Source organism: Odontesthes bonariensis, chromosome 1 (assembly GCF_027942865.1).
Source record: "Odontesthes bonariensis isolate fOdoBon6 chromosome 1, fOdoBon6.hap1, whole genome shotgun sequence".
Taxonomy (NCBI): domain Eukaryota; kingdom Metazoa; phylum Chordata; class Actinopteri; order Atheriniformes; family Atherinopsidae; genus Odontesthes; species Odontesthes bonariensis.
This window is the reverse complement of record NC_134506.1, coordinates 30749877-30774765: the sequence shown is the minus strand read 5'-3', so window position 1 is coordinate 30774765 and position 24889 is coordinate 30749877. Positions and strand designations below refer to the sequence as shown.

The 24889-nt window shown below is 40.8% G+C and overlaps 1 protein-coding gene across 4 annotated transcripts in view; it reads right to left on the bottom strand.

Annotated features, from left to right (window-relative positions):
- Nucleotides 1-10846: 10846 nt before the first annotated feature.
- Nucleotides 10847-24889, bottom strand: part of cd276 (CD276 molecule) — a 67599-nt gene continuing 53556 nt past the window's right edge. For all 4 annotated transcript variants that reach the window (XR_012769645.1, XR_012769648.1, XM_075464172.1 and 1 more), the window contains one exon: nt 10847-13448. Coding sequence is in view for 1 of the 4 variants with exons in the window: in XM_075464162.1 (XP_075320277.1) it covers nt 13396-13448 (53 nt within the window). In the remaining 3 variants the exon portion in view is untranslated. The remainder of the gene's footprint in view (nt 13449-24889) is intronic.

The window sequence follows — 24889 nt, the reverse complement described above, 5'->3', positions numbered from 1 at the left end:
GAGCAATGGGCCTCTGCCATTTTATGATGAGTGCCTTTTCGCAGAGCTGGCTGAAGAGGAGGGATCTGTCGAAAGCGCAAGCGGAGCTCCAAGCCCCACAGCACGGGCTGATCATGGTAAAGTTATTTTAAGTTACATTGTTGGCCTAAAATTATAATAGGCTACTGAAACCGTAGGCTATAGGATGGCTATGGGTGGCTTGATAATAGGCCTACGCCCATTCTAATCGAAACCATTTAAGTTTGGTTAAAACTAAAAGTTGATTCAATTGTTAAAATAGGCTATTGACACAGGCATTTTAAAACGAAGCATTTTTTTTTTTTAAATGCAACAGGTAGGCCTATAATTTCAAATAAATAATGTAACATGTACTGTATCTTGTAGGACTGTCCAACAAGATGGGGTTCTAAGCAAAGGATGGTGGAGCGGGTGTTGGAGCAGACTACTGCCATACAGCGCGTTCTTGTGAACGATTGGCGCCATCAACATCTAATTCCCAGCTGGCAGGATATTGCAGTCTTGCAGTCGGTGAATGCTGCGTTGAAGCCTGCCGCCGAATTCACTGACCTGCTGTCTGGTGAGGCATATGTCACGGTTTCCTCCATCAAGCCTGTGCTAAAGCTCCTCACCGAAGACGTCCTAAAACCTTCAGATGACGACACCACGTTAACGGCTGACATCAAGAGGAAGATGTGCTCTGTCCTGGATAACAAGTACAGCCCTGTTTTAAACAAACTTCTGGAAAAGGCCTGTTTGCTGGACCCCAGATACCGGGGCAAACATTTCAATTGGGAGGAGGCAAAGTGTGCGCTCATCGAAGAGATGCTGAGCATGGGAGATGGGGGGAGCGGCGCGTCACCTGCTGTAGGCCTATCCGTGGAACAAACAGCGATGCCACCACCCGCCAAAAAGAGAACCCTTGGGGACCTACTAAAGGCACAAGTAACCACCTCTGCTGCTGTCCCCAAGAGAGTTCGAGCTGACAGCGAGCTCACGCGCTATATCCAGGAGGAGCCGCTGGAGTCCAACGCAGATCCGCTCGCGTGGTGGAGAGATAACCAGTTCCGCTTCCCTCTCCTCTCCAAAATTGCACGCAAGTACATGTGCATATGCGCAACAAGTGCACCCTTGGAGAGGGTGTTCAGCACCGCTGGAAGCATCGTTACCCATTTAAGGTCGTCTCTCAAACCTGAAAAGGTTAACATGCTGTTTTTTCTTGCTCGCAACAAGGACATATAGGAAGTGTTGATTGTTACATGTTGTGAAATGTTATGCTATGTGTTTTAATTGTATAAAGTTGATATGGTTCATTACAATATATAAATGTAAGACGTAAGGGCCTTTCCTAGGCTATGTATTCATTGTTGTATTAAGCTTTACGACCCCAAGTGAAAGTGATTAACTGCTTGACTGAAATATCATACAATACTGTTTTATAAATAACAAGCAAATTTTAAACAACCGATTCCGATGTGTGTCGTTTTTTTAGGCTACTTGTTTTGCAACGTATTTAGCCTTATAATCAGTGTTTTATCAACTTGTCTGGGTGGATGGTGTTTAAAAAACGTGTTGTAGGCCAATATTATTTAATGTTCTGAAAAAGCAGTTTTGGGCACACAACTGATCAACCAACTTTGACGGCATATGTAGAGTTTATCAGTCTGTTTAAGCCCCGCTATTCGCAGTCCATCGAACGTCGTGGGCGAATAAGCCGTATGCAATTAGACATGCACCCAAATTTATCCAAAGTAGGCTACGCCTAGGTGATTGTCTTATTGGTGAAAATAAAGACGGAGAAAGTGTTTGTAATCCATCTCCGGGTGTTCCCTCAATAAAACACACATGCACCATCATTGCATAAATTGGTCAAGGGCCATGCTTTCCAGGAAACATCGGTGAGTAACTTGATATCAGTCATGTTCCTTAACTTTTAAGTTTTAGGGCCTAGGTCTGTAGGCCTATTTAAAAAAAAAAAAAAAAAAAACATTTAAAAAATGTGCCGTGCCAGAAATAAGCTCTAACAACTTCGCGGAAACAGTTAAAGTTCAGCTTGGGTTGGTTGGACGGCGGGCAGTCTGTTTAAAAAAACTGTATCCCGGACACGTGAGCTCAACTGCTGCACTGATCTGCTTCGTTTTTCTCCGTCATTACTAAACGAAACGTGCGCAGGTCTGCAACAATGTTGACATTTGCCATGTGGCACTGGCAACAATGTTGCGGAACTGGGGTATGCGCTGCTTGATCTCCGCTATGTTGGTCTGTGAGCGAGTAAATGACAGGCAAAGCAAATTGAAATGTCAGAATCGCTGGGAAAAAAAGATGGATTATGCGCTCGATTTTCATCTAACATTGCGTGTCGTGGAAAGTAGCCTAATGAACAAAAATGCGATATCACCGCATACCGCGCTGTTGAGCGGCTATGAGTCACCGCGGTGGGAATTCCCTCACCGCGACAGCCCTTAACGGACCCTGGCAGTATCTCCAAAATTACCACACTAAAATCACATGCCATGCCCCCATTCTTCTACAATAGTACAAATATGGTCTGTACTCACAAAACGATGCATTTGGAAGTTTGTACATAGTCCAGGAGTTTATTATTATCAACACAAGCCTAACAGCTTCTCTGCTGCTAAAGCTGCGTCGACGTCACTTCCTTGATCTGGGAGCTTCAATGTAAGATGAGGGTTGATCTACTACTGTAGACAACAAAGCATATGCTATATTCTACATGAATTTTTATGTTGTAGAGTTGTGAATTTATTTTATCAATGGAGAAATTGAGCAGCCTTGCATTGTTGTCTACAGTAAACCGAGGAACATGGAACAAACAGATATCATGGCAAGTAGACAAGTAGGGCAAAGATCCGGCGACAAGACAGGGGAAACTGCAAACTAAATAGGGACTGAGTGATTAGTGACTGGGTGCAGCTGGTGGGGAAAAAACAGGTGCGGTGAATGAACTAAGTGCAGGGAAACTAAAACATGGGAAAACTAAAAACTAAACATGGACTGTAAAACTAAGACATGATCTAAAAACCAAACATGACCTAAAACATAAAACTAGAAACATAGTCCCATGGCGTGACACTGGTAAAGCAGCTGCTTTTGCACAGCTGACCAGAAATAATAAACTCAGCAGCGATTGATAAATAGGTTGTTGTGGGGATTGTGAACACTTTCTTAGTTGTGTTCTGTGCAATGCGTAGTGTACATTGCGCCAACATCTTGTTTGGGAAGGCCCATGAGATTAGCAATCCATCCATCCATCCCTCCATCCATTTTCTATACCTGCTGAATCCGTCGGTCGGGTCGTGGGGGGGCTGGAGCCTATCCCAGTGGTCAATGGGCGAGAGGCAGGGTACACCCTGAATAGGCCGCCAGGAGATTAGCAATCCCTTAATGTAAAAAAAAATAAGCACACTGTGGACTTTTAACATATCAGAACATGAAAACCATTTATTCTCTTTGAACCGGTGCCTGCAAACACAGACGCGGATATCAATAAAAGTAATGATTCTTTAAAGGCTTAAAGCTAATCTTGTATCTTTTATTAGAAGCAACTTGGGCATTTCGCATAATTGTTCCCCAGGGTTCCCCCCACCCTCCTTTAATACATGCTGCCTGCTTCAAATCACGCACAGCATATCATTGGGATTCACGTGTGGGTGTTGACAACATCGTTCACCTTTTTTATATCCCACAATGTCTTCTTTTGAGCCATCATTTGGTGAAATTGCAAGTGTGTTGAGGATCACAATCTTGTTGTAAGCCTCACTTCTGGTTAAACTTAATTTTTCGGACATATGACCTGACATTCTCCTCATATGCTTTTTGATAAGATGCAAAATTGACGATTGGATCTCTGATTTCAAGCTGTATAGTTCGTAGGGCAGTGAAACAACCTCACACAATTATTTTTGTGGCATCCTGCTTCACAATCAGCGCGAGGCTGGTCTGAAAACGTGTCTTTTGCCCTGCATATCTGCTGCTACTACGATGAGACAACAATCTATGATTCCTTCCAGTGCACAGTGCTTCAATATTCCATATCGCCTGATCTTTGCCATCTTTGCAGTTTTGCTCCAATGTCCTGCCTGAACACAAAAGGCTTTTTCCTGAAAGCTGTTTCCTCGAAAACAGCTATAATTTGTGTGATCTCTTTTTGACTCTCAATTTTAAACTCTTGAAATTCCTTGTCAGAGTCAGGCATCCATAACCTTTTTACCTGAAGACCTAAGATATTGGCATTGATTGATCACATGCTCAAACAGCATATTTCTTATTATTGGCATCCAATTTGCAACCCCAGCTTCTATTTTATGGATGTGAAGGTATGATAGGGGTGTAAGGGTGCACCTCGATTCCCCCAGTGACTGGTAAGTTGTTTTTTTCCCCCATTTAAATCATGAAAACAACATTAGAATGTAAAATTGTGAGAATATGATTTCTTAAAAAACACTTGTAACATGTTTGCTTGTTCAGATACGTTTAAAAAAGTCGTGGTTACATGGAATGGAACAAAACCCACGGTGTCCAGAATCACAGTGAGACACTTTGTACCCTCAATTCTCTACCCAACCCTTCCCTTCAAGGGATTTTGTGGTTAAAGAACACCTGCCCCTGCCTTTGTGACTGAAGCAACAGTACTTTGCTTTCCCAATTCGTTTAGTTATTCCTGTAACAGACATTCCAGACAAGCTAAAGCCATTTTTGACTGAATAACATTTCCAAACTCTGCTGTCTTTGGATCCTAATGCTTTACAGTTTGTGATTTCTGCGGACACTCTTCAAATGCTTCAACAAAGTTAAACATGACCCAAAGATGGAAGGCAGCAACCAGATTTTTTGTCTTGTGTTCCACCTTGAAGAGATGATGATAATCGATGATTAAACTTTTATGAAGTTACAAGAAAATGCTTTTATTTCACTTGAATCTAGACAGGCAGTGAAGAGTAAAGGTTGCGAATTGAGCCAACACTATTGTCTCTACCTTAATTATAAATAAGAGGGTTGAGGTGCCAGAAAATACCGTTGGGTCTGTATTGATTCATATTCAACAGAATATTTTAGCTTTGCAACCATTAGTGTTGATGAAAAACTTGAGCCCAAGGACATAGCTACATACATTACTATATTCAAAGAGCACTGTGCCGCACTGGTGTTATACTATTGTATAGCTGTTGCTTAAATGTCACTGTCAGACCTAAAAGTATAATGATAGTAGAGGGCTGTTGGGAAAAAAAAAAAACTTAATCGTTATAACTGTCTTAAATGTGGTTTATATACAAAAAGAATTCACTTGAAATTTAATGCTTACTTTCTGGAAAACACCACACTCACCCTTTTAGCATCTAACCATTTGAAAAGCATCCGTAAAGTGAATATCATGGCTTGACACCAAACCTATTTCTTCTTTATATGTGTTCGACTGCATGGTGATATTGCTTTTCACATGACATTACAAGGTCTGCCCTTCTTTACAGAATCTTTGGACTTGTTGTCAAGGATTCTCGAGTCTAAAAACTGCCCACATACCACCAGGGCCCATGTCAGTGTGCAGCTCTGCAATTTGTTGTATCAAACACACCTGCAAGTCTGTGATGCTGCGACTTAAAAGTAAACAACAGCCATCTGACCTTTCCTTCCCTCCCAGCATCTTCAGAGACTCAGCTGGCGATAAGTCACAATTTCACTGATCAGCAGACATAACAGCAAGACAAAATTGCATGTTGCTGAAACTCACTTTTTTTGGCAAATCATGGAATTTGATAACCTGCCAAGTTCAGCTGCCAACACATCAATAGAAAAAACCCCAGTGATGTGAAGCAGTCACATTACGATCAATCTAGTCGTTTAACTACACGTTGCAGGAGTTTACACCTCGTACATCTACTGCTACATTTATACAAGGACTGAAGTAGTTAAGGAACTTTTTTTGCCTGGTTTTGGGTGTGACTTTTGAAATGACAACCCATGTTGGGCCATAAAAGGAAAGAAATCATCTTTTGATTTTATTTCTTCATCGTTTTCATGGAGAAGACCATATTTTATCAGTATCTAAGCTGTTCAGACTGTCTGAAAAAGGGCAAAATTTGTTGGTCACACTTATACAAATCACTTGCTCCAAAAACTAACAGTAAAACACCGGGCTCATATCTTTATTCTCATTAATCAAACAATCTATAAAAAAGTAATGGTCAAATAGTTGTTTTCACCATTTTAGCTGTACCAATATGACGCAGAATTCAGTTTGAAACAACTTTATAACATAAAAAAGCTTAATTTTCGTCCATGTGACGGTTCTGTTCATGACGTGTTTAAGATACGAGATGCTTTTTGCTGTGGTTGTTAGAATTTTTATTTTGAATTTGTGAAGCTAAGATAGAACATATTTTGTATCAGCTGTTGATATTTTGGTAGTTAACAAAGAGGAAATTAAACAGCTTTTTTTTTAAAAAAAAACAATATTTTTGAAGAAAAAATACATATATTGAGTGTGACATTTGAGAAAGTTCAAGATAGATGCAGTTTACAGTTCAATGTTATATGTTATATGTATTCAAATGTACAGATACAACATTTCTATCATAACCAGCTGCAGCCCAAAATTCAACTGGTGTTTACCAATGAAATTACTTGGGGAAAAATGTATTTGTTCTCAAACTGCCTTGTTCAGGGGTTACTTCAGGATGACGTTGCTCTGTCAAACACTATGTTTGAATGACTGTTTTGTATACAGAGTATCTGTTCTTTTAAAATGGGAAAGCATAACATTTTACCTGGATGTTTTGAGAGCAAAAGTATGAAATAACATCTGTGAAATTTTTGTTTTTATTGACCGAATAGTGTCTGGAAGTGCTTTTCATTAAGTGGTACGCTTATGGAAGAGAAAGGGTAAAGACGCAGTAGTGTTACAGCAGGATGGAAACATCTACAGTCAATAATGCAATTCTGATAACATAAAACAACGAAGGCTTGAGTGTGTATTCCAGTGCTCCATCTATCTTTCACTAAGGTGTGGCAGCTCAGCCGTGTTGGAAGCCCCAAGACCAAGATCCTCTTGATCTGCCCAAACATGGTTTCCTCCCAACTCGGCGATGAATCCAGGGGGTGGACTGATGATATACAACAGCTTGCTCATTTCAACAAAGAAGCAGTGGAGCTACTTTTTCTGAGACCCTCGGCCCGTTCTGCGTGGTGAGCCTGGACACCCAGAGAGGAATATTTTCAAGCGCTTGAATCGGAAATGTTGTTCCTTCTTTATCCAGAATATATCAAGGGCTCTCCCTTAAGGCTAATCTCCCTCTTCGCCATGAAAGTCTGGCATAAGGTCCACCATATTATTAATGCCGTTTCCATCCTGGATCTTATTCTCTATCTCATGCCTGTAAAATTTGGAATGTTAGAGACGTGACAGCTATGAAATGCTGGAGAAAAATCCGAACAAGGAATTCAGTGTACGTACTCACGAGTGGCGTTTTTGAAAATTAAGATTGAGGCTTTATTCTTAGCATCTTAGCAATTTGGTTACTTTGAAGTTTTTCTTCCTTTCTTTTTCTCAGTTTCTCGTCTCTTAACAATATGGTTGAGGAATTTTGATCGAACCTTACAAGAGGGTTTTAAGAAATGTTGAGCAATCTTTCCTTGATTGAGGAATCCTTTATGTTCACATGGATCTCCTTATGCATTACACTGGCTCGCAGGTCAGTATTTTATAATAGATATGAATCTCATATACCTGTGTTATCGACGTGGAATTCTCTCTCTGTATGGCTTTGCTCTGTCACTAACCCACTATTCAGACATCAGACTTGGGTTAAGGAATACCTGCTTTGACTAACCCAGAGAGTGTGAATAAAGTGGTATCATTTTATCTTAATGCTTTTAATTGGTCAAACAGCAAAGACTCTCAGACTCAGTTTTTGTGCTAATGATTAGAGAAAGTAGTGCACTGACTTGAATAAATTGAGGTTTGACTCAGGGAATACAGACAACTCTGTTCATGTAGCACTATAGTCTACATTATCATTAACAGCTCTTAACCTGGAGCTTCTCTTGGTTGTCTGTGGCTGATCTGTGGACTGAATGCCATAAAAATGAAGTGAAAATATTTATTTATTTTAAATCATAAAACATAGCTATTTGCAGCTTCAGTCCAAAAGTACTGGTGTTAACACACAATATCCTGCATCAGTGGAAAACCAGCGAGGTTAAGTGCCTTGGCCTGTTTTATATTTTACTCCAACCTCCGTACACCAAACACACGATTGAAGTAGAAACCAAACAGTATAAAAAGGCTGGCAGGGTTTTCTGTGTAAATGGTGAACAAATCAAGCCGATCGTAAAAATGATGCACACATGAAGATAGTGTTTACATGCTACGCCTACATCCCAAGCATCTGACCTGCAGCTATGGCACGAGCTATTTACATGCATCTTCATAACTTGTGATAGAGTAGCCCACGTTTCCACGAATAAAGCCATTACAGAGTGGTCTTCAATCCTGGTCATGGAGCTGAATTTTGTTTTTACTACCATCTGCCTAATTGCATTCACTTGCTCTCTCTGGTGTGAATAACTCCTTGATTAGATCGAAACCAGCTGAGCTCTGGGTCCAGAGTACTTGGACAAAGAGCAACTGACCTCAGGTGTCTCATCGTAAGCAGAATGCAGGCCAGGCGTATTTATGGAGGGAGGATTTGCCGTTTGTCTCCTCCAACCCGATCACTTCTAACAAATATAACACAGGCACTATTTATGTAGCAATGAAAAGATGCCAACACTGAAGTTTCCTTCAAACAAAAAGGGGAAAAAAAGTAGGACTTCCAGGAGAGCATTTGTCATGCATTAAAAATTAAAGAGCATAGCTGTTCTTATTTGAGCTACAACTTTATAGGCCCCATTTATGTTCAAATCAAGTTAAATGCAGCGTAGCAAATGGGCTAATATAAATATCTTGTATGTTTGGATCACAGTCTGAGGCAGGGTGTGTGAGCTCTGAACAGGAGGAGTATGGAGAGCTTCTTTAAAAGTAGAGATGTATTATGTGTCATCTCTTCCACACGGACAGCATTTTTTAAATGTTCTTTTCGCTTCGGTTTTAGTGAATCTGCTCTTTTTAGCACCACTAACAGCCCAAAGATGAGGGAAACACACGCTGTGAGTCAGGATGAGAATTGTGTAATCGTGAGTGTTTGGTGGTTTTAGAGTAGTCAAACATTACCTGAAAGCCTCGTTGTTTCTCCTCTGGCTCTTGTGTCTTTGAACTGTAGATCCATGAAGTGAAACTCGGGCCAGCTGCAATTCTTTTCCTGAATGTATGCCGCTCCTGATGAATCTACATTTATCCGTCCAAATCTGTGTTTCTTGATCGGCTCTTTATGCTCATACCACCTCGGAATTCGATCAAAGCACTGTGCAGAATGTTTGCATTGAAAATGAAGAGAAGACCCGATCTTATCTACTGTTGATGTAGTAAAGAAGTTATGCTCTTTCCCAACAGTCACTCGTTTTTAACATTGCAATTTTGCAATAAACTTGCAAATAAGGTGGTTGTGTTCAAGTGATATGTTGCTTTCATTATGAAATCTCAACACCAAGGCATTGTTTTTCCCCACTTTGGCTACGAAAACACAATATTTTTGCTGTATTAATTACTTTCTAACTGCCAACTAATGGTCACCTGCATTTGAAGACTGTTTGAAGTAAATACAATTTGGAGTTTAGGATTGTGAAAGGCTTGACAGACCATCAATTTAATGAGGGCTTGGCATTTGCTCTTTTTTTGTCTCACAAGAATGATTTTCTTTTATTTCCAGGCTGTACGTCCAGGGTCTAAATAAACAGCAAGCTGCTGCTGCTTCATCGGATTTCCTTCAATCTGATGTTTTCTTTGCTTTTTTTCCCCGTTACAAAGCTGTTCTATACATTCAGTAAATAAATGTAACTTTTGCTTCCAATCACTCAGTTTAAGTCACTCACAAACTTTTGCTTCTGTCCCTTCTTTCCGCAGTGCAAGGTTTAGAAGTGTTTGCAGACATTTTGGTGTTCGGGCAGAACTGGCTCCATCTCTTACTACCAGAAGACGGAAAGATCTTCCAGACTGGCTTTGCCCTCCTTAAATCCCACAGCATTTTATTTCTTTTTGCTTCACAGAGAAGGGCCAACCAAATAAATCCCTCTTTGGGCCTGGAGCCACTAATCTGTAATTTAATTTCAGGCAGGTGTCTGGGGGCATGAGGACACAGCAAGGTCAAGGGCTACCGTACAGAGAGATCTGCACGTTTGTGCACAACCTGGGGTTTGATCAAGTCCCACCCAACTAAGAACGAAAAGCAGTGTGTTGTGTTGTGTGTGTATGCGTCTGCGCAGGCCTGCGAGTGTATGTGTGCGTGTGCTCCGGGGAGCTGTTTCTGCAACAGTTACACAAGTCAGACTTTATGCCAGGTAGCTATTTCGCATATGACAGCAACAAACAATGGCAGAGAGAATCCATTATTCAAAACATGTAAAATGTTTGGGATGACTGAGCATCTGCAAACAGAGCGATTAGCCCTAAAATAGGACGGCGTCTAACTCTGAACAATTCAGCATGTCAGAGTTGATCTGCATGTAAATGAAATATTTGTATTACTTTAACCATAATTCATGCTTTACTCATGATGTAGAATAGTGTTGTCGGCTTATAAATCACCTAATGGAATGTGTGGGGATGAATCTGAACAGCGTGGTTAATCCCAGGGGTGAAGAGAAGAAATGTCTGTAATAAACTCGACCTTGTTCTGCCTGAGTGAACACAGAGTGGCCCACGGAACAAGACCAATAATTACCAATGACCAGGCAGTTTCACTATGTCTCTTTAATGTAAATAGGCACTGGGTTATCACACAAAAATGGCTTTGGTATTCATACATTGACATATGGCACTGGGACTGCTTAAGTACTCAAAAAAAAAAAAAAAATACAATAAAACAATCTGTGCGCCCCCTCGCCTTTAACAGATAAAACATTCCACACCAGCTGTAGAAACAAGCTGAGATAGTCTGAGTTCATTAAAAACAATTTCTTACATGTAAAGCTGTCAGGTCAGAGAGAATATCAGGGTGTATCCCATGCACCATTTGCAGTTTGTTGGAGCTTAGCTGGCATTCTGAATCAATTCCCTCAACTTATCGAATATAGGAGAGCTGGACACACTGACAGGTACAAGTTAGTCCCGCGACAGACACTAATTAACAAGTGCTGGAGTAATGGGAGAGCCAAGCTTGCTCTCTGGCAACTCAGCCAGGGTCATCTCTTTAAGTGTCTCACTTCCTATTAGACAGGAGATCTCTGGTACATGCTCCATCACAACGCATTCAAAGTGATGTCAGCGACAGACAAAGGATCCTGTCACATCCTGTAGTTTTCAAACAGGGCTGCTGCTCAGCGTACTGCACCGAACCCAACTCACTGAGCTGCATCTACTCACCGCCGCGATCCTCCATTGACATGAAAGGAGGGAGGGCGATAGAAATAATGGTAATACTGTGTTTATTTGTTTTGATAGAAACTCTAGGGAAAGTCTTAGAAAGAAGGATGATAGACTCATCTTCTGCTCAGCGAGGCTCTGTCATTCTGCAGGGATATGCTGGAAATAGTCTCCAGGTTGATAGATAGGTGGAGTGGGATTACCCGCCAGACTCATCTTCTCCTTCTCACTCACAAACTTTTGCTTCTGTCCCTTCTTTCCGCAGTGCAAGGTTTAGAAGTGTTTGCAGACATTTTGGTGTTCGGGCAGAACTGGCTCCATCTCTTACTACCAGAAGACGGAAAGATCTTCCAGACTGGCTTTGCCCTCCTTAAATCCCACAGCATTTTATTTCTTTTTGCTTCACAGAGAAGGGCCAACCAAATAAATCCCTCTTTGGGCCTGGAGCCACTAATCTGTAATTTAATTTCAGGCAGGTGTCTGGGGGCATGAGGACACAGCAAGGTCAAGGGCTACCGTACAGAGAGATCTGCACGTTTGTGCACAACCTGGGGTTTGATCAAGTCCCACCCAACTAAGAACGAAAAGCAGTGTGTTGTGTTGTGTGTGTATGCGTCTGCGCAGGCCTGCGAGTGTATGTGTGCGTGTGCTCCGGGGAGCTGTTTCTGCAACAGTTACACAAGTCAGACTTTATGCCAGGTAGCTATTTCGCATATGACAGCAACAAACAATGGCAGAGAGAATCCATTATTCAAAACATGTAAAATGTTTGGGATGACTGAGCATCTGCAAACAGAGCGATTAGCCCTAAAATAGGACGGCGTCTAACTCTGAACAATTCAGCATGTCAGAGTTGATCTGCATGTAAATGAAATATTTGTATTACTTTAACCATAATTCATGCTTTACTCATGATGTAGAATAGTGTTGTCGGCTTATAAATCACCTAATGGAATGTGTGGGGATGAATCTGAACAGCGTGGTTAATCCCAGGGGTGAAGAGAAGAAATGTCTGTAATAAACTCGACCTTGTTCTGCCTGAGTGAACACAGAGTGGCCCACGGAACAAGACCAATAATTACCAATGACCAGGCAGTTTCACTATGTCTCTTTAATGTAAATAGGCACTGGGTTATCACACAAAAATGGCTTTGGTATTCATACATTGACATATGGCACTGGGACTGCTTAAGTACTCAAAAAAAAAAAAAAAATACAATAAAACAATCTGTGCGCCCCCTCGCCTTTAACAGATAAAACATTCCACACCAGCTGTAGAAACAAGCTGAGATAGTCTGAGTTCATTAAAAACAATTTCTTACATGTAAAGCTGTCAGGTCAGAGAGAATATCAGGGTGTATCCCATGCACCATTTGCAGTTTGTTGGAGCTTAGCTGGCATTCTGAATCAATTCCCTCAACTTATCGAATATAGGAGAGCTGGACACACTGACAGGTACAAGTTAGTCCCGCGACAGACACTAATTAACAAGTGCTGGAGTAATGGGAGAGCCAAGCTTGCTCTCTGGCAACTCAGCCAGGGTCATCTCTTTAAGTGTCTCACTTCCTATTAGACAGGAGATCTCTGGTACATGCTCCATCACAACGCATTCAAAGTGATGTCAGCGACAGACAAAGGATCCTGTCACATCCTGTAGTTTTCAAACAGGGCTGCTGCTCAGCGTACTGCACCGAACCCAACTCACTGAGCTGCATCTACTCACCGCCGCGATCCTCCATTGACATGAAAGGAGGGAGGGCGATAGAAATAATGGTAATACTGTGTTTATTTGTTTTGATAGAAACTCTAGGGAAAGTCTTAGAAAGAAGGATGATAGACTCATCTTCTGCTCAGCGAGGCTCTGTCATTCTGCAGGGATATGCTGGAAATAGTCTCCAGGTTGATAGATAGGTGGAGTGGGATTACCCGCCAGACTCATCTTCTCCTTCTCCCCCCAAACGTCTGGCCTCGACTCCTGAAAAAAAGGTGCAAAAGCACAATATGTATTCCTTCAAGTAGTTCATTGTGGGAGAGAAGATTAGTTTTGAAAAATAGAAAAGCACTGCAGGCTGATTGTGATAACCCAACATGTAACCCATTAAAAACTTAAGCAAGTATTGATAAGATTTCGCCCAGCATCCAAATGACTGATTATTTTATACTTTTAAGCATTCACATTCATATTATTAGTTAAAGTCGCAACAGGGATCGAAGCAGTAGCCATAAATTAAATAGCGGTGAGAAGAGAAAAAAACCCATCAGATTTGGCATCATTAAATAAACATTTACACCAGCTCCAACACAGCTGCAACTTCCAAGTCTCTCTAAAGTAAAGACCTCCTCCTCTCTGTGTCTCTGAACTTCCCTTCACTCGTAGCCCCTGTGGACCCCCTCACTGCCAGCACAGCGAAAGAGATTGTTCTCCCTGCATCATTAAACAGTTTGAATTAACTTGGATGGAATTTAATTATGTCACACATGACGCTCTCCTACTTGAAGCTTTTAAAAGCTCTATAGTTGGCTATATGCTCGGAAGTTTGGTTTTTAGATACATTATTCGAGTCAGTGAGCTATATCTGTATGCAGCTGCACTTCTTAATGAATTCACTGGACTCGCCCATCAGGATGGGTTGAACTTCTGTTTCTTGGTCAGATAACCAACACATGTACCCTGAGAGGAGTTAATAATCTCTGACTCGTGGCAGTGGAAACTCTGCTTGTGCTCTGTGTTCCACTAAGACTTCAGCTGTCTACATCTGTCATGAATCTCCTGGAACACGACTGGCTTTGACTCATTCAGTAAGTGCATGTATTCCCGCGTTTGAAGTGCTCACTTTATAATTCATAGCAGGAAATACAAAAAATAGTTCCGTTAGCAAGCTGCTCGTACCTCCTAATTGACGCTCATTATCAACCCTTTATTACATTTTACACATGACAGCCAAAGCCATGTGGGGGGAAATCCTAAATGAAAGCCCTAAGGGCATTGCTCACTGCTTCAAAATGTCAAAACAAAAACTGATACAGTTAGAGAGTCTGTCAATCTGAATAATAGGAATCTTGGCAAATTACAAAGCTTGCCATGAGAATATCTGCTTTACGGAACATTTCAGAATCTAGTTCAGCTTCCATTTGCTCCCTGTCAGGAAGCAATCCAACTTGCCAACTCATCCATGGCTTTTTTTTTTTTTTTTGACATCATATTAAAACTTATCCCCATGCCTCCCATGAGACCTCTAAATTTCAAAGTGGACTGATGCAAGCTGTTGAGTCAAGAGGTCAGGGATGAAATAAAAGATCACAGATTTCACCGATACTCTCAATGAACATGTACAGCAGATATATATATAGTCTTCAAAAGGGAAATTGGAAAAAAAAGAAGAAGAAGACAATTCAACTTAAAGGTTCGTAAAATCGACTTTTCTGTCTGAAAATCCAAAGCAGCCACGGCAAGACAGAAGAATCCCTGAGACACAAGCTGATGGACAGATACATTTATTGCAGGTACACTAGCTTGCACACTAATTTAATCGGGCTATAGGAGATTGCTCACGTGAAAGACACAAAGCCACACTGGATTCAATCTAATGAAGCATTCTAAATCTACAACCTGCCCATTTCTGTTCTCATTTACATCAAAATGAGAGTGAAATATTTCAATCTTCCCTCAGGTTAACTGTCCTCTGGAAAAAAGGACGAAAAAAAACAGAGGAAGAAAAAAAAAGGGAAAAATGTCTCTATTTGTGGAATATCATGCCAAGTATCCCTGTAGCTTTTGCCGAAAACAGCAACAACAATCCGAACAACTATCAAAGACGAACACCGGGTGTCACACTGTGAGAGGAAATGACTGGGAATAACCTTAAAGACGAAGTCAGAATAATGAGGAAGCAGCTAAACCTTGGTGATACTTAAAGAACATTACCAGATGATCAAACTCTCCGTGGCTGCTTCCCTGCGCACAAATGGATAATTACGATAAATAGTGCATAATACTCACAGAGGATATATAGATCTGCCTCCATGGATATATTTACATTGAAGCAGCTACTGTACAAGCCTGCGATGGAAATAACATCCCAAGGGTCCTGCAGGACGCAAATGGTGGGGGGTGGAAAATATCTAAATAGTGGTTAGTCTCATCAGCATGGGAAGAAATATAACAGTCTATTGTTATTAGGCCCAGCCATGCATGTAAATGCACTGCCTTCAAGTAAAAACTGAACTGTAGGGTATATTCCTACAAGTAAGGACACTTAATAAGGTCAAGTGCTGAATTTTCTCTCAATTTCCACTACATTCTTGTTTTGAAATGAGTAATGGAGTCTGTTAAATATACATGAGTTGCATTAGATATTGCCTCTCCTATGTAAAAAACGATCAATGAATGAACAGGCCATCGCTGCTGTTCTGAAGCCTCAAAATAAGTCACCTGATCTCTCCCTAATGTTCCTAAGGGTAGAATCAGAGAAATATCCTCAATGCTTTTGTCTATTTTCAGTTCTATAAAAGGGATTTAAAGAGAAAAATGGGAAAAGAAAAAGAAAAAAAAAGAAAGAAAATGATAAAATGATAGAACTGACGCCAAACTTATGGCAGTTTATATCAAACGAGATGCAGCCGCCAATTAGATTAGCTTAGCTCAGCTCAGCAGAGACCGTGGGCAGGTAGAAACAGCAGGCTATTCTACCTAAAGATAACATAAAGCCTGTTAACACCTGGCATTAACATGTGTGTTCGGTGCCAGTGGATTTAAGTACAGGTTTGAAAGTAATGTCGATGCAGTGACGACACACCGACACAAACCACTCAAGCCACGTTTGATGGGCTGGTGATTCGTGTGGAATACGGTCACTCATTTGCAGGCCAATTGTAGGCCAACCACAAAGCAGTGAGGAATGACATCTGAAAACAAGTGACTGCTGGGGAACATAGAATATATAAGCTGGGCAACATAAGGAAGTGCATTCTAATTTGAGATGTAAACTAATGGACTTATCCAGCTGTGATTGCAATATTCAAAGTGTACGCTTAATGCCAAGAAAAGGAACAAAATTTACCCACCAACACTGTAGCTCACAGATTAGCACATTATATCATGTATAGCACGATAAAATCACTGTGTACATTTGACATGTTGAAGATATCACAGAGATTCTGAGCCTTAAAGTGAGCTTTGTAACTGCTGGGAGATGTTTTTTCCCCCTAAACAGTGGGGCAGAGCTAACAAGCTAGCTGCGTTCTCCCTTTTCCAATTTTTAAGCTAATTGGCAGCAGCTTGTGGCTTCATACTTTGTGCAGACATGATTGACATCAATATTATCATCTAGCTCTCATCATGAAAGTAATAATGAAGGTAGACTCTGGACGAGCCACCCTGTGCGGGACTGGGAAGTGATGACTCACATAGGTTACAACACAACAATGATCACTTAAAATGATGGAATGATGCAGCAGCTATTGCTACAGGCTTTGTCACTTTATCCCAATAACAATAAGCCAGAGTGAGTTGTCTGACAGGTCATTCAGTTACCACACTGTTATTCCAAAGCAGCAGCATGCATCACACTCGGAAATATCTCACACCTTTATCAGCTCTTTTTGCTACATGGTAACAGTCGAGGTAACCCACTCCCAGCTTCTCCATAGAAGCAGTCTGCAGCCCCCCTGGTCTTAATTAGAAGAATTTTTCACCTCAGAGCCTGGGTGGAACATGGAAGTGCATTAATCTTAATTCTCCGCCTCAATCATTTGAAGAGACTCCTGTGGTAAACTCCAAAGGCGGCGACTCGGAAGACGGAGAGCTAAGAAAAGAAAAAGCCTCCGTTTGTTCTGCGCTCACACTGGCATGCTGGCCACCTCAACAGGCAAGTCAATCATTTACCTCAGGAAACTTCTTCTTTTTTTTTTGTCAGCAAGTTAATCTGAATGAATATTCAGAGTCACACGGGATGACATGGCAGGCGGCTCCCACCTGTGTTGTGATTGATTTGTTTTCTGATGCGGCATGAAGGTGACTGACACCTTATAAGATGAACTGAGCAGAGCTGAGGGACTGTGACACTGTTTCAGTCAAAGAGTTACCATTCAGCCCCGGTTCATCTCACACTCATTGCCACAGTGGACATTTCTTTCTATCCTTCTACTTTTCTTTTGTTTGTAAAATGTATGGATTTGTGATGTGTAAAAAATACTTTGATATCAATTTTAAATAGCGATAAGCCAATGCCACCTAATGCACATTCATTTATAAGAATGGAAGTGAAACAGACAATCAGATAATTGAAGCAAGAAAAAAAAAAGCTCTACATGGTAATTCACATAAGTTGGTCATTTGAGCAAATGAGAGTAAAAAGACAACTTTTAACTAATTAACAGATATATTTGCTAATGCACCACATCTAAATTGCCTGTGATATTCAACAATCAAGCTATCAGTCCACATTCACACTTGAGTGTTATCATGAGTATTTCAGCACCATCACTTCTGAGCATCACTTGGAATTTGAATTATTTGCTCTTTGTCTGGGCTGCGGTGGTCAGCATCGTCGCCTCACAGCGAGAGGGTTCCAGGTTCAACTCCCGGCTGGGGCCTTTCTGTGTGGAGTTTGCATGTTCTCCCTGTGTATGTGTGGGTTCTCTCCGGGTGCTTCGGCTTCCTCCTACCGTGCGAAAACATGCATGTCAGGTTAATTGGTGTCTCTAAATTTGGCCCTTGGAGTGATTGCGAGCATGAGTGGTTGTTTGTCTCATTTGTCTCTGTGAGGCTCTGTGATGGACTGGCGATCTGTCCAGGGTATACCCCGCCACTCACCTAGACAGTTGGGATAGGCTCCCGCGACCCTCAGTTGGAATAAGCGGGTATAGAAAATGGATGGATGGAGGCCCTTTGTCTTTGACCATGGTCCTTCTTACCTCATTAGTTCATTTTCTTCTTCTTCTACCATCAAAAGACAAACAAAACTGAGGCAGTGACTGTTTAAACTCCCCTGCAGTTTCACAATAATGTGTGCACACTTCAGAAAGCTACACTTGAAAGTCACTGGGAATATGTCTTGCGTATTCCCATCACAGTGAGGGGCCTGTTCAGTGTTTAGGTTTATGCCATCTGTAAATTCTCCTGTGCTGAACATTTTCTCTTTGATAGCCAGCAGCTTTGTAAACAATATGCTGGGATTCTTTAAAAAATGCTGGCTTCTACGTGTAACAAGGACTAATTAGGTTTAGAAATTGGACGCCAGTCATTGTAGCTTTCTGGGAACAAAACATTTCAAACATGAAATGTTCTGAAGTAAAAGAGGAAAGTTGGTTTTTCACGTTGCGAAAACAAAAAGATACTTGGAATTGACAACTGTTCGGAAACACGTCTTCTTCATCTACGCAGGCAGAGAAACAGACAGTGAGCAGCTTGAAGGAGCAACATGAAGTGATGTTTATCTGTCGTGACAAAGGACATGGCCTGCCCACACAGAAAGCAAGCCATGTCATCACCATGGAGCTCGAAACATCAACAGCACAATACATACAATACATGTCCTACTTTGACTCTGCTGTGAGATCACAAGTGCTGCTCTGCACATTTGTGAGGGAATGCATGCGACATTTAATAACATCATGGAATCAAACTTTCACTCTGCCTTTTCTCCCTATATTGACGCATGGAGAAAAATAATAGCCCAAGCAAATACAGCATATGGTTTTACATGCAGATCTACTCTGTTTTGATAACCAACTGTTATCATAGTCCCCATAGAGTTTTTCACCCTCTAAACCAGGGATGTCCAAAGTCGGTCTTCGAGGGCCGCTATCCTGCATGTTTTAGATGTTGCCCTGCTTCAACACACCTGATTCAGATCAAGACAACATTAACAGGCTTGTGCAGAACTTAACAATCTGTTGAAGAGATTCATTAATCTGAATCAGGTGTGTTGAAGCAGGGCAACATCTAAAAGATGCAGGATAGCGGCCCTCGAGGACCGACTTTGGACATCCCTGCTCGAAACATTACCGACATATCTTATAGTCCAATCTCATGTCCAGTTGTCTGTGTCAATGCACATACTACTGTGTGTTCATGCTTTTCAGCATCAACACACTGCTGATCTTCTATGCGGTTTTATCATCTGCAATATGAGTAATCTATGGTAGTTAATTGAGCCCAGAGGCAGTTGGTTTCAATGAAGGCTCCTGTGCCTTTCTGGCAAGAAAAAAACATAAAATACCAAAAAAAAAAGCAGAGAAGGAGCTCTCTTGAGAAGGCAGTTCTCTGTCGAGAGGCAAACAGAGCAGAACTCCTGCCGTGTTCATTAGCTGTCATTGATCAGTGATTCAGTCGCTGTGCAACTCCTACCACAGCTCCTCTATTACCAGTTTCATCTCCTAGAAATTAATATAAAGGTAAGAAAGTGGAGCCAACACAGCATTTTCCTCTTTGTATTTCATTTTTCACTCCACTATTTTGATGTGGATGGATGCTTGCCAAGTGCAGAGACTGCTACGCAGCACACTTGTCCGTTCTGCAGTTTCCTGATATTTATATGAGCTAGTGTATTTGGTTATTGGCTTCACTCAAATGCTATCGTCGCTGCAACCAATTCCATCACAGGTGTACTATAGAATGAACCCCCGGGGGGGGGCTGATAAATTGCTGAGACAAAAGCATAAATAATGCAGAGATCAGAGGTACTGGAATAGTGAGCCACTCTCTACCTCAAGATACCCCACAAATCCCTTGAGAAAGTCCAACACAAGTGTCCTGTCTGACATAATCAGAGTCTGTTGGGTTTCACCTGTCACATACAGACAAGAAAAAAAAAAAACTGGAGCTCCTCTCTGGCTCTCCTCACTCTTCTCTACTCCTCAAACTCAAAAAAACTCACATCTCATTGTCTTCTGTACACCTGGCAGCAGCAAGTTTTAAAAATACACTTAGGTTAGTTTTTCCTCTCTCAGATTTCATTGTATTTTACCCATTTCTATCTCCTCTGTATCCCCTGAGAAAGGACTACATATACACAGTGCTGAATGTACTTAGTACACCATGACAGAGCAAAGCCTGAGCTATTAGAGTAAAAAAAAAAAAAGCATAACAATGAGATGTATGCTTAGCATGACAAGCCAGAGTTTAAGTGAAAATATAAGGGCAAATTAAATCAATATTTCAGATCTCTGCCAAAGGAGCTGCAAAAGGGCCATTATGTAGCGCTAATTGCACCTATAGGGCCTATCTTTAATAATGCAATCTGCCCTCTCATTGGAATTCATCGAAAGTCTTCAGGTAGACGACGGGGGTCGTCCATACTGTTCCTCATTTCACAGAGTTTTCTTTATTCCCTTCATGTCTGCCTTTGAATATTTATTCTTCTCTCATTTGCAGCAATCTCTGGCTCAGCCAAGGTTCTGTACCATTCTTTATTCCCTTAACATATATAAAGAATAAAAGGACTTTAAAATATCATTGTACATTATGAACAGCAATGCAGTAGAAGAAGTTTTCTCAAAAGCATGTTATTTCTAAGTTATTACTGTCTAATATCAGATGAGCTGATACGATGCGTCAACTCCAATGCTACAGGAACATGCGACTATGGTTACTTTTACTATTCCATTAGCAAAAACAAAAGTGGGAATTCAGAAGTAGCACGATGGTAATTTTGTCAGAGATTTTCTTTCTGTAGGATTGCTGAGAAGAGGAGAGAAGGTTTGTGTCATCACAAATAACTGAACAACGTGTATCTTAAAGATGTCAAGATCAACACCTTTAAGCTTGACTAACGTTTGAAGTTGACCAAAGGGAGGGAGAAGCGCCTTCTGGAGAAACGTTTCATCTTCAGATGAGACCGAGACTGAGTGGTTTGGTCTCAGAATTCTTCAGCCCCTCAAATCATCAGATAGACAGTTCCAACAGTCACAATTGGCCCAAACATCCATCAAAGCTGGTTGTTGAAAAGATAAAGCAGGCTGATATTAAGGTTTTAGGATGGCCTTCTCAAAGTTCTGACCTCAACTCTATCCAAAATATGTGGGCTGTGCTTAAAAGTCAGGTCAGCTAAAACATCCAACAAGATTTATGAATGATTCTTGATAGAAAAACATTCTGGTCAAGGTGTAACGTGGAACATTTATAACCAAAAATAGTATTATAACTATTACATCAAGTTCTTTTCCACGTACATTATGCAAAATTTAACTTCTACTCAGAACTGTTTCTTTTTCCTTTAATCAGTAGAGGCCAAAATTGTCTGGAAGCAACCTGAATAGAATACATTTGTCTTCTATACGTATTCTAAGTGCTATACAATGAACACCTCCACTGCTTTCTGAATTTACGGAACCACTAAGTTGCCCTAATGACCAGATTGTCATATTTACAGCAACACACAGCATGGATGAGCCAATAATGTTGGCAACAGTGGGCATCATTTACTAACTATCAAGTGTGCTTAAAATAGCCATTTAATAAGCCATCTGAGTTTCTCTGCTCGTATTAAAACAAAAGTTTGAGTTCATGAACGCAAGTTATATATGAACACATGTATCGATAAGGCAAAGGTTTATGAAACCAAAGTGTCTCCTGATTCCAAAAGGACTTGATTAAACGCAGAGCCTCTCTTTATTAAATAAGATATGCTGTGCTCTGCATAAATTTATTAATCAATAGCAAAACTGCCACACAAATATTAGAATAATTGATCCAGGATGATTCAGCAGCAGGGAGGTCTAGAGGCTTGAAGGATATTAGTGCCGCATCACACTCATAGTGAAGGTCAGTGGATACTACAGTAATGATAAATGTCCTCTCTTGACTCCTACTGCTCAGACTTTATTTTGGTTAGTTACAGGAAATTACTTTCTGCACCTTCCATCATCTTCCACACACCCTGCAAGCTGTGGCTTTATGGCGATGACCAATCAGGGTACAATAAAAACAAGCTGTAACTGCCCGAGCTTGTTATAAAACGTGTTCACACAACTGACACCAAACTGCTGGTTATTAAAGTAAGAGTTAGTGGGCCAATGAATAACACACGCAGTGTGAGTCCACAGCGGTGATGCAACTGACCCGGCAAAACTCCCATCAGAACTGCTTGTCAGATGGTTGGAAAGCTCAGGAACCATCTCAAAAGCTATTTGTGGCCCTTTTTCAGCGGAAAAAGCAAAGAAATGTTCTGAGAGTGTGCTACATATTCAATTAATACCGTGTCTCCTTCCTATTACAGCCTACTTTCTTTTCTTTTTTTACCCATCCGAAACCGTTACAAACTCCTTAAATTTCTGACGTGTTTGGTCGGCATGTTAAATGAATTGTTTTCTGGTATATTTACTCGGAACTCAGTATACTAATACCATCTTTTTAGTTTTTCTCTAAATTCCATGCATTAACTGTGCATCCATTCCGTACACGCACACAGACATGGATGCTAAATATATGCAGCACATTAACTCGGATCCACAATAAAGTAACTGATGTGGAACAGCCCTGAACAACAAAAACATATTTACAACAGCAATATTAATCAAATTGCATTCCATTTTCTGACAAGAGACAGCCTATGCTGTGCTGTTATCTCTCAAACACCATAGTGAGGAAAAAATAAATAAATAAATACATTTTTTGTCAAGTCAAAATTGATGCAGTGCCTCTAAATGTGTCCCACAATATCAGCATCCAAGATGTCAAAACAAAAGGGAGAAAATACATTTCCACTTGATATAAAAGCTTTGAGGATAAAAATGTCCCCTGCCCTCATGACAACTCTATGTCTTTTGTTGGTTACAGTGCTGTATATGTCTGTAGAAGGTGTCTGTAGAAGTTTCAGGGCTTTCCTTGCCATAGAGGTCTATGTGCAAGGTTCAGGGAAGTCAACAGGGCATGACACATTCTGATCACAGTTGAGTGAAAAGAGCGACAATTCTAGGAGTGTCCCGTTCCTATTCTAAGGAGTTAAAAAGGTTCAAATGTAGTAAGTATGGCTTTCATCAGTATTCTAAATACCTTCTGGCTTACTACTGATGCTGCTAGTCTTGTTCTCGAGTATAACTAAACAGAAGTTACACTGGGCTAAAGAGAAGCAGTCATGGACTATAGATGACTGGATGAAAGTGATAGTCAGTGATGCATCACAAATCTGAATTGGACAAGAAGAAGAACTTTTGTTTGATGCAGGTGCAACTAAACATTTAAAATCGACAGCCTGAAGAAAATTAATTTCATTGATCATGTGGGGTTGATGTGAGTTTAAGAACCAGGGGAGATGGCAGAGAATATACAAGAAAGTTGGGGGCTGATAAAAGATAGCTCACAAATAAGTGAAGTCCATACCTCAAAGAACTCAAACTGTCAAAGCCAGAGGAGATTGAAACAAAGTACTAATAATAGTTGTTTTGGTTCATCCTTCCAAATTCAGATTTGAGTGATTCCATATGTTTTTCCTCTATTTGATTTAAATAAGGGCTGCACTGTGGTGTGGTGGCCTTCCTGTGTGGAGTTTGCGTGTTCTCCCCGTGTATGTGTGGCTTCTCTCGGGTTACTCCAGCTTCCTCCCACAGTTTAAAAACACGCATGTCAGGTTAAGTGGTGTCTCTAGATTGTCCCTTGGAGTGAGTGTGAGCATGGATGGTTGTTTGTCTCTGTGTGGCCCTGTGATGGACTGGTGTCCTGTCCAGGGTGTAGCCCGCCTCTAGTCCATTTTTTTTTTAAAGAAAAAACAAAAACAAAAAAACAACTGAATGAACACCCTTCAAAAGTGCTGTTTCCATATATATATATATTTTTTACCAGGGGTTGTATATGCAGCATACTTCTATGTCCTTGTTTGCTCTCCATGGTGCTGAAACCCACTTCCATTTTCAACAAACATGGGACTACACGCTGAGAGAAACTCATGTTAGCACTTCACTGTGCTGGGAATGAAATATATTAAACAAAAATATGTTATTTTCATTATTTTAGTAGCAGGATTATTATTTTCTTAGTAGTATTTTTGTAGTAGTATTGTAGTAGTACTAGTAGCAGCAACAGTAGTTAAATGATATCCGTCGCCATTCTGGAGGAAATCTTTTGCTCTGAAACACTTTTTTTCAATTTATTTCTTATAGATGGAATCTAATTTCTGATGTGCGTTGTGGTTTTTAAAGCTTAAAGAGGTTTCTTAGCCAGCAGTGCTGAACAAAGCGCCAAATTCATACTTTATAAAAGACTAAATAGCACTGAATTGAAAAGAATTGCAAAGCACGGACTAAGCCACAGGGAGTCAGAGTCTTGAGGAGCAGAAAAACAACAACTCTTCTTCTGAAAAATAAAGAGAAGAGGCACTCATAACTGTTCAAGCTGCCCTTCAATAGAATTAGAACAAGACTATGTAGCGAGACAGCGCTCCTCGTGGGAGGTTTTCAATGAATGGGAATGTACATTTC